The 10609-nt window shown below is 32.2% G+C and overlaps 2 protein-coding genes and 1 long non-coding RNA gene across 3 annotated transcripts; 1 reads left to right on the plus strand and 2 right to left on the minus strand.

The window, feature by feature from the left end:
• Positions 1 to 304: 304 nt before the first annotated feature.
• Positions 305 to 1438, minus strand: LOC125818334 (F-box protein At3g26010-like). Its single transcript, XM_049497866.1, has one exon. It carries the CDS (start codon positions 1436 to 1438, stop codon positions 305 to 307), a length of 1134 nt encoding a protein of 377 aa, XP_049353823.1.
• A 4181-nt stretch (positions 1439 to 5619) lies between these two features.
• Positions 5620 to 6556, plus strand: LOC125817991 (uncharacterized). Its single transcript, XR_007442332.1, has 2 exons — positions 5620 to 5748; positions 6256 to 6556. It is a non-coding gene; the product is annotated as an uncharacterized LOC125817991 (long non-coding RNA).
• A 1200-nt stretch (positions 6557 to 7756) lies between these two features.
• On the minus strand, positions 7757 to 9516 carry LOC125818411 (elongation factor 1-alpha-like). Its single transcript, XM_049497929.1, has 2 exons — positions 9015 to 9516; positions 7757 to 8933 (listed from the first exon to the last, which is right to left on the minus strand). Exons 1-2 carry the CDS (start codon positions 9474 to 9476, stop codon positions 8052 to 8054), a joined length of 1344 nt encoding a protein of 447 aa, XP_049353886.1. The 5' UTR covers positions 9477 to 9516; the 3' UTR covers positions 7757 to 8051.
• Between the last annotated feature and the right edge of the window lie 1093 nt (positions 9517 to 10609).

Consider the following 10609-nt stretch of genomic DNA (forward strand, 5'->3'; position numbering starts at 1 on the left):
TTCTGTGAAACTGCAGAAACTTCAAGAAACTATCTCACAAATTCAATCTCATAGCAAACAACAACAACATACTCAGTGAACTCCAGATACAAAGAAGTAGGAAAAAGTGAAGCGAATATAGTAAGTCACAAGGAAACAGTGCAAAGTCTACCAGAAGGGAGCAACAACAACAACAACAAAAACAAAATAGTGCGATAATTGAAACAAAATAAACAACATACAAGTACAATGGAAAACAGTGCAAACCCTGCATCACGAATGAAAAAATTTAAACAAGTATAAATAAGTAATACCTGTTGATGGTCTACTTGAGACGCGGCCATTGAGGCCATTCATAGGAAAACAGTTTGTAATGTTTTGTCTTCCGCCCAGCTTCTCCAAAATCATAGACAAGTTCTACAGTACTCGTTTTCACGTCATAAGAGATAACCTTGCCATTTATTTGCAAGAACAAAATGTCCGGAAAAACAGGATGAAAAACTATGTTCTGAACATTCCCTCCTCCAAGCCCAAAATTCTCTCCACATTTCTGAATTATAGTAACAACATCTACATTATACTTCCAAACCCATTCTGCATCTCGACTAGGAAAATTGTTGAGTCTCCAACAAGGGATGGTCCAACCTTTCGATGCAAAACAGAGTTCTCCACCTGATAAACCAAGAAAATGAAAACCTGGATAGATCATACACCCTGGTTGAGGATATGCCAAACCCCAAAAACACTTTTTTACACTATCATAAACAGTCATCCCTTGTCCAAAATTATCAATCCAACAGAATACTCCATCGATTACACAACACGACGATAAGTAATTCTCATCCCTACTAGGCTGCAATGGATAAAGTAAATCATGAATGGCATCAGTAGCAATCCACACATTAGTCTCCGAAGAATAACTTTCAATTGTTATACTAGACTGATAGCGTTTCCTAATTACATAACGAACTATAGTAAACGAGACAATGCCATGATCTTCATCTACTTTACAAGTAAATCCAACATAAGGATCATTCATACGAATTAGAGTTTTAGGGACATCCAAACGCTGCCTTGTGGCAGGATTATAAACATAATAAACCCTATGCCTACTTCTAAGCCTATTGCATAGTACAAAACCATTGGAAGAAGCAACAATATACACTCCCTCACCGATACCGATGAAATCGATTGATTTGTCCAAATTAGTACCAATTAATAGTGGCGATTCTTTCGATGTGAAGAAGAAACGACTTCGCAAACGTTTCTCTACGCAAAAGAAACCGATTAAGTAAGGTTCAGGAAAACCGAGACGACATCGATAAATTTCAGCAATGCACTTTTGCCAATTATAGGATATACATTTAAACCTAGCTAGCGATTTCAAAGGCAAACGATTCAGTATGTTGATTATGATTTCCTCATGAATAAACAAATTGCATTGACGAAGATGTTTCATTATAATATGTTTTTTATTGTAATGAAATTAATCGAGATGTGTGCAAACCCTAAAATAAGGTTTATGTGAAGGGATAAGTATTGTGTTTTATTTAGGTTTTGTGTTTGGGGCTAATTGGAATATTATGGGCCCTAATATTCCATAATCTTATTATAACTAATAATTGAATAGCATAAGGTAAATGAATAAATGAGAAACCTTTTGAGTTTTGAGTAAGGAATTAAATCTGGCCAGTCATATTTTTACCTTTAATAATGTACGATTAAATATGAGGAATATTTAATAAATCAATTAGTCGCTATGAAATATATATATTATATTTAAAAGCATTTTGTATTAATGTAATGTAATGCATGAACTATATAATATATGACTGGACATATATGTTAAAATAACTTAAATCTGCATTAGTTATTAGCTTATAAATTTTCCTCCCCAAATTCCACTCCTCTCCTTCAAAAATTGAACAGATCGATAAATTGAATCGAAAAAAAAATACTGTTGATTTATATTATTGGTTATTAGGTTAACGAGTTTTTAATGATTTCTTTTTAAAAAATATCGGGTTATCAGTTCGATTTTGATTTTTTAATATTAGGTTATTGATCGATAATCCATTAAGACGGTAGTAATTTACTATTTACTCTTACATAAATATTAAATATTAATCTCAGTACCTAACTGGTTACTGTCTTTGTCCTTTAGCTTTCCATTCACACTTTACGGCGACTTTGAGTTCATCATTTCACATTATACAAAATGTAAAAACCTAAAGTAAGAACCCTATTTCCTTAATTATTTCTCTTTGTGCTGCACTTGTATGTATAGTTCTTTTCATGTTAGTTATTATTGTTTCTATTTTATGAGTTTTCTGTAAAGTTACATTATTGTCTTGTCGCATCAAATTATTGGAGAAGACATATAATTATTTATAAGTATTTTCTTATTGGTTAAATTGAAACTGAACTGTTAAGGACCAAAACCAATGAAAAATATCTTATTGATTTGATTATTGGTTTAGCGTATTTAAAAACTAATAAACTGAACCGATAATTCATAAACTGAACCGATCAATGCACATCTCTACCTCACCCACCTTCGACTCCATACTAAAAATGTCAGCCATAAAGGGACATCACGAGTTCACGACTACCCTCCATAGATCACACTCGAAGAAAAAAAAAAGTGCAATATGATAAAATTTGTACTGGATTCTTGTGGTATAGGGGAAGATTAAAAGATTTGAATGAAATTGTTTTTGTGACAACAAGGCATGGCGTGGAAATTGAATCTTTATGTAATAAAGTTCAATTATTTTGGGAAATAAAAGCCTACATCCATCATGCTTGGACCCCATCGAATGTAATTTCAGTATATCATATGCTTTAAGTCCCATCACCCCAAATGTTCTTTGAGGCGAGGGAGTAATTTGTCTGGTCTTATCGTGCACTCATTTAATTATTTTTGTCACGGTACCATCATCACCCCACTAAAAACAAATATACACACATCGTAGTAGAATTACAAATATCACTATATCAAGACATATTTTTTCACTATATTAATATGGGAAGAATTATAATTTAATAGATGTTTTATATAATTTTTAATTATTTGAATTTTAATTGTATGATATTAAATTAATATAATTTAATTTTGCTCTAAAAATTAGTAAAATTACTTTTTAAAAATTAAAACGTGACTAATATTTTGAGATGGATTGTGGAATATGTAAATGTATCCTAGAAATTAGTAGTAGAGAAACAAATAAATGTAACAACATATTTATAAGTATAAAGGCATGTGGTTGAGCTTTCAAAATGAAAAAAACATAATCTTATTGTAGAGCATTTTCCTTTTCATAAGACCATTTCCAACTCACCTCTATTTTACTCTCCATTTTCTATATTTGGAGAGTAAAATAGAGAATGGACACTCCAACTCACCTCCATATCACTCTCTATTCTTCATATTTAGAGAGGTGAATAGTTTGGAGAACTACTATTCACATTCTCTATTTCACTTTTTGTATATTTTATTATTATTTCTATTACTTTCTAATTAACATATTATTTTACTTATAATGTCATTAATTCAATATATAATATTCATAATTCTTTTTAAATATAATATAGTATTTTTAAAAATATATTTATTTAATATATACTACTTTCATCCCAAATTTATACTATTTTAATTTTTTCTAATTTTCGTCAATAATATAATTTGATTTTATTATTAATTTTCACTATAAAGAATACACAAAATTAAATGATAAAGATGAAAATTTTAGTTTAAAAATATGATACATAATATGATAATTTAAATACAAGATAACAATACAATATATAACATAATAGTTTAAATACAAGATAAAATACAATACATAATCATTAATTCGCGATGAAACAAGAATCATGCTGAAAAGATGCTGAACGTGCATTTGGAGTTTTGCAATCACGTTTTGCGAGTTTTGCAAGACCGTCACGTTTTTGGAGAAAGAAAGCGCTACTTGATATAATGACTACATGTATTATACTGCACAACATGATAATTGAGGATAACGTGATCTTAATGCACCAATTCAAGATGCCATAGAGGCTCAACTCCAACAACATAAATGGTGGTAGATGAAAATCTCCGATTTGAATAATTTTTCGTTAGACATAAAAAAATTAAGGACAAAAATGCTCATTTTGAACTCCGTAATGCATTAATAGAACATTTATAGGAGCAACGTAATAATTTCGAAAATTGAGTGTTATGTAATGTTTATGTAATTGTATTTCACTTTTATTTAAATTTGTCCATTAATTTGTATATTATATAATATTTTCTACAATTTATATTATTTAAAAAATTAGAATAAAATATAATTTTATATTAAATAAAAAATTTGAAAAATAAAATTTTATATCACATGAAAATTATATAAAGTAATTATTGGGGAAAAAATAAAGGATTTATATTATGAAATAAGAAAATAATATAATATTGAGGAGAGAGAAAAATATTTTTTTAGAGAGTAAAATAGAGAATTGGGTTGGAGTTGATTGTCTGAAAAAATAGAGAACTCTATATTTAGAGAGTAAAATAGAGTGTAGGGTTGGAGATGCCCCTTATCGCTTACGTATAATTATTTAAACTTCAAAAAAAAAATACTTATTGAACATCGTAAAAAAAAAGTGAAATATATACTCAGTTATTTTATTAAGGGTAATTTAGTGAAAATAACTGGTATTTTCAAGAGGAGAGTGAATTTTGTAAGGGCCAAGGGGTATCCTCGGGATAAAAATTCCATAAAATACTAATTATTAACTTAAGATCATTATAAGAATCTACAAATTTTAAATTTAAATTTACCTATTTTAAAATTCACATCTACACTAGCATAACGAATGCAACGATATAAATATAAAAAATAAAGGACAAATTACTTAACTACACTTTTTTACTTACCTTAATATTCATTTATCCCTACTTATTTCAAAAATTTCAAAAATCCCTTATTTACCTATGTATCTTGTGCACAACGCTATGTATCCCGTTATGTGGAATGTATCAAACGCTATGTATCCCGTGCACAACGCTATGTATCCTGCATGTATCCCGTGCACAACACTATGTATCCCGCTATGTGGAATGTATCAAACATAATGTATCCCGTGCACAACGCTATGTATCCCGCTATGTGGAATGTATCAAACCTAATGTATCTCGTGCACAACGCTATGTATCCCGCAAACATCATTTTAAAGAGATTTTTGGTAAATAGAAAACTAGAAGGGATAGGATGCTATTTAGTACTTATAATATGTTATTCCTATAATTTATACAAAAATAAATCATTAAATTTAAATCTTAATTCACTCTTCAGAAATTGGAGATTGTATTGGAGTCTGTTTAACCAGATTTTACCTGCAGAATAGATTGGGAACTATCGCAGAGCTCAGGGTCCACAATGCGAGTTCAAGCCATAAAGACGACGCTTCTATTAAAAGTAGAAAAATCTTAATCATTCCACCACAATAAGTACGTAACTATTCCCGTTTTGTGCCCACTACTTTTAAGTAAAGAAAATGAAAGGTCCTTTATATCTGCTTTTAATGCTTTACCTTCCTCTCTGTCTTTTCTCCTCCTTTTAATTTTTCGTTCCTACTCTATCAAAAGAATCCAAATCGAAGGAAAAAAAATTCCATCTTCTCTTTCAAGAAAAAAAAGATGTCATCATCCAATTTAAATCATCAAGCAAACAATGGACTCCCAATTTGTCTTGCAGGGATCACACGTCCTCTTCCTCTCTCCAAAGAGTAATTTTTCTTGTCTTACTGAGTCGGATTCAAAGATTTAAATGTTAAATGTACCTTTTTTGTGAATATTTAGTGTAGTTTTTTTTGTTAAATGTATAGGTTTTGTGAATATTTAGTTGTTTGTCTATATATAATTCTAGCTCCTATGGTGAAATGTTATTATAGAAACTATAATATAACATGAAATAAAAAATTGTTCCAAAAAAACTTGACATATATACTGAAATGTTATTATAAATTATGGTTTAGGGAGATCTAATTGCATTTTTATATGTCTAGACTCTAGATAGTTTATTTGAACCGAAATCTATCATTTCAGTTGAAGAGAGAAATTTAAGATTTAAACTTGATGAGTTCAATTATTAAAGTTTTCAGCATTTTAATTATTGTATTTTTGGAATTATGATTTTATAACACGATATTTATTAAACATTTAGTAATTTTTTTGAACATCCATAGAACTTTCCCTAGATTCGCGTCGATCATTTTCTTCTGTTCAAATTGTAGGATGACGGATCACACTGGAAGAAGGGAGTCTATGAAAAAGCTAAGAGTTCAAATGGGAGGAAAATGGAAAACAGATCAAGTGAGAAGCCATGAAAGAGACTTCAGAGAGAAAATAAATGAAAGTGATTCAGATCTTATTGTTGCTCTTCTTTGTGATCTTTGTTTGTCTTGTACAGCAAAGGCTGCTTGATTCTAACTTAGATAAAAAAGTATTTAATTTGGTTTTCTTTTAGTTTTTGTTTATGTACTTTTGGGAATTTTGTGATATATTTGGCTTAGATTTGTGTAAGAACCTCCTAATGAGCTCTGGTGTTTGTCATTCGATCAAATTTAGATTCGCGCATTACAATTTTCATATTTGTGGGCAACACTTCCAAAAAGATGGAGGTATCTATCTCAACCATTCCACCACAACTCATGTTGATAAGAGTTTTGCAATTACTCATCTCGCCATCTATTATTGGATCTACACTCTCTCCGTCCCATATTAGTAGTTATTTTAGCTCAAAAAAATTGTCCCAAAATTACTGTTACTTTAGAAATACAAAATTAAAAGTTATTTTCTTAATATTGCTCAATTCTCCAAAAAGAAAAAACACTTAAGAATTATACCTTGTATTCATTATTTTCTTGATGGATGTAAAAAGAATTAAAATGACAATTAAAATGAGACCACAAGAGTAGTATTTTGATAGTCTTAGAATAGCTAAAGCTTGTTGGGATATAGAACACAAGACAAGCAAAATGTGGATTAAATTGATACACGCTTTCTGTATAAATAACCAAACAGTTTGAGCATGTAAAAATCCCACCAAGAAACAATTTCTCAATTTGTCATGTAAATTGAATTGTCAAAGTATATTGAACTAGGGAGATAGGTTCTGGAATTATAAATTAATACTATTTTGTTAGTTCCATAAACAAGAGAAACATTTAAGAAGTTCAATTAAAGACAATTCTAACTAAAGACTTCACTCTTTTTACAAGTATGTCCATATTTTGAAACTGTAATTAGTCTTGAGGGTTGATCTACTCAATAACCTCAGCACACTAACAAAACTATAGGTATATATTTATTTAAGATAAAAGGCTAACCCATGAAGCGACATTAGATCAGATCCCATGACAATTGTTTTACATAGGGAAAGACTGGTATCGAACAATACCAAGTCTAAACATATGAGACGGGCAGAAGGTAACAGTTTCCTTATCTTCTTTGTTCAAAAAATGCAAAAACAATCCAAGCAACACTTTTCAGCCTCAAATGTTTCAAATAAAAAAAACTGTAAAATAAGGACTGGCGACCCACAAGAGACACTAAGAACGCAAGGTAACATTCAGTAATGTCAAATCTCAAATGGCAGAAAGAACTCCAAAATCAATATGAACCAGATCGGTTGGTTAGATTCTACAGGAAAAAACAAATGACTAAGTCATAACTAGGAGCAATGATAACAACAGAACAATAAAGGAAATGCGGAAGTGAAAGCAGGAGAAAAGATATCTTAAAAGCATAACATATTAAAACCGTTTCAGCAGCTCATCTTGGAATTCGCTATAAAAAAAAACCAGACAGGAGAAAGACATCCAAAGGTGCTATTGCCACTGCCCATCAAGCAACTTGGATCAAACCAAATTGCTCAACAACTCCCCTATCCTCAAACGAGGCTAGAGAACCATGACAAAAGCTTCTGGAGCCGTGTCTATGACTGGTAAAATGTTCATAACAAAATTGAAAATAGCTAATGCAATTAAACAAAACTAGTTCATCAATGCAGAATCTCATCAAAAACACATCACTTCTTCTTTTGGGCAGCCTTGGTGACTTTGGCACCAGTAGGGTCTTTCTTGTCGACGTTCTTGACGACACCAACAGCAACAGTTTGACGCATGTCCCTCACAGCAAAACGTCCCAATGGTGGGTACTCAGCAAAGGTCTCAACAACCATGGGCTTGGTGGGAATCATCTTAACCATACCGGCATCACCATTCTTCAAAAACTTGGGCTCCTTCTCAAGTTCCTTACCAGAACGTCTGTCAATCTTGGTCAAGATCTCAGCGAACTTGACAGCAATGTGGGAGGTGTGGCAGTCGAGCACTGGGGCATATCCGTTTCCAATCTGACCAGGGTGGTTCATGATGATAACTTGGGCAGTGAAGCTTGCAGCACCCTTTGCTGGGTCATCTTTGGAGTTAGAGGCAACGAAACCTCTCTTAAGATCCTTAACTGCAACGTTCTTAACGTTGAACCCAACATTGTCACCAGGAAGTGCCTCCAGAAGAGCCTCGTGGTGCATCTCAACAGATTTAACCTCAGTGGTCAGACCAGTTGGACCAAAAGTGACAACCATACCAGGCTTAATGACACCAGTTTCAACACGACCGACGGGCACAGTTCCAATACCACCAATCTTGTAGACATCCTGAAGTGGAAGACGGAGGGGCTTGTCTGAGGGCCTCTTGGGCTCGTTAATCTGGTCAAGAGCATCAAGTAGGGTTGGGCCCTTGTACCAGTCAAGGTTGGTTGATCGCTCAATCATGTTGTCTCCTTCAAAACCAGAGATGGGGACAAAGGGGATTTTGTCAGGGTTGTATCCTACCTTCTTGAGGTAGGAAGAAACTTCCTTCACAATTTCTTCATACCTAGCCTTGGAGTACTTAGGAGTGGTAGCATCCATCTGCAGAAGGCATACAACAGAATTAGTAAAACTTGAAACATCACTTTTCAATCAACATATCAAATTAAAAATAAAACAGACCTTGTTACAGCAGCAAATCATTTGCTTGACACCAAGGGTGAAAGCAAGCAATGCGTGCTCACGGGTCTGTCCATCCTTGGAAATACCAGCTTCAAAACCACCAGTTGTGGAGTCAATGATGAGGACAGCACAGTCAGCCTGAGAGGTACCAGTAATCATGTTCTTGATGAAATCCCTGTGTCCAGGGGCATCAATCACAGTGCAGTAGTACTTTGTGGTCTCAAACTTCCACAAGGCAATATCAATAGTAATACCACGTTCACGCTCAGCCTTAAGCTTGTCAAGCACCCACGCATACTTGAAGGACCTCTTGTTCATCTCAGCTGCTTCTTTCTCAAACCTCTCGATGACACGCTTGTCAATGCCACCAAGCTTGTAGATCAAGTGACCAGTAGTGGTCGACTTTCCAGAGTCGACATGTCCAATGACAACAATGCTGATATGAATCTTCTCTTTACCCATGATGTCTAAAAAACTGAACAAGGCACCACAGTCATGATATGAAACACATGGGTTATTCAATTCAAGAGTCAGATTAAGATTAACAGATGTACTATTCAATGCAAACTAAAGAAATTGACAATCTTGTTACTCTAATTGCATTCATTCAAATGAAAGATTCTAAGAACCAGTCATTATTAATAAGAAATTGCCTACTTTGTTAAGCAAATTTCTTACACTCAAGAAAGATTCTCTAAAACATTGTCATTATTAATTAATAGATCCACTATTCAACCGCTATTGACCTACTTAATCAAGTACAACTTTTTTTTAAAAAGTCAACAGATCTGAAATACATGGCATAGATAAATCAAAATTCTAACAAGTAAAAATCATCAAACTCATACTACAAACAAAACAAGGTTTCTACTCTAAAATAAGATTAAAAAAAGCTGTAGATTGAATCCACGCTCATCTACACAATACAAGACACAAATCATGGAGATCCAGTCTCAGAATGAAAGCAACATAACTTATAAAGCAAATAAAGAGTAAAATTAAACTGAGAAACTCATAAATATTCAGATCATACATCTTCAACAAAAAAAAAAACTCATGTGCCTTAACTTAAATCTAAAAATTCCATATATATATATATATTCAAATCACACATCTTTATAACATAAGATAGACAAATCTCAGAGAAACACCAACGATTATGACATTACTTGACCTTAAAATTCCATGAATATACAAATCACATATCTTCCAACATAACAAACACAAATCTCAGAAAAATACAGACGATATAGCCATAACTTAAAACAGAAAATCACATGAATATTCAAATCTCATATAATCAACATGATGAACAAATCTAAGAGAAATACAAAGTAATTTTCATATATTACTAACAAAACACAAATCGATTACCAGATTTTCTCATCAACATCATACAATCTGAAACAAAATTCAATCTCATATCATCGACATACAATAAACAAATCTAATAGAAATACATACTAATTATCACATATCACTAACAAAACACAAATCTATAACCAGATTTTCGCACCAATAACATACAATCTGAAACAAAATTCAACAAAATGAAGAGAAATGCAATAGATCTAACCTTTCACAAACGGAAAAAT

The sequence above is a fragment of the Solanum verrucosum genome, unplaced genomic scaffold, assembly GCF_900185275.1.
Source record: "Solanum verrucosum unplaced genomic scaffold, falcon-dt-bn FXZP01000253.1, whole genome shotgun sequence".
Taxonomy (NCBI): Eukaryota; Viridiplantae; Streptophyta; class Magnoliopsida; order Solanales; family Solanaceae; genus Solanum; species Solanum verrucosum.

Coding starts and splice junctions, on each gene's coding strand:
- LOC125818334 (XM_049497866.1), bottom strand. CDS start 1,438: ATGAAACATCTTCGTCAATGCAATTTGTTTATTCATGAGGAAATCATA.
- LOC125818411 (XM_049497929.1), bottom strand. CDS start 9,476: ATGGGTAAAGAGAAGATTCATATCAGCATTGTTGTCATTGGACATGTC. Junction 8,934..9,014: donor TGATTTGCTGCTGTAACAAG/GTCTGTTTTATT, acceptor TGCCTTCTGCAG/ATGGATGCTACCACTCCTAA.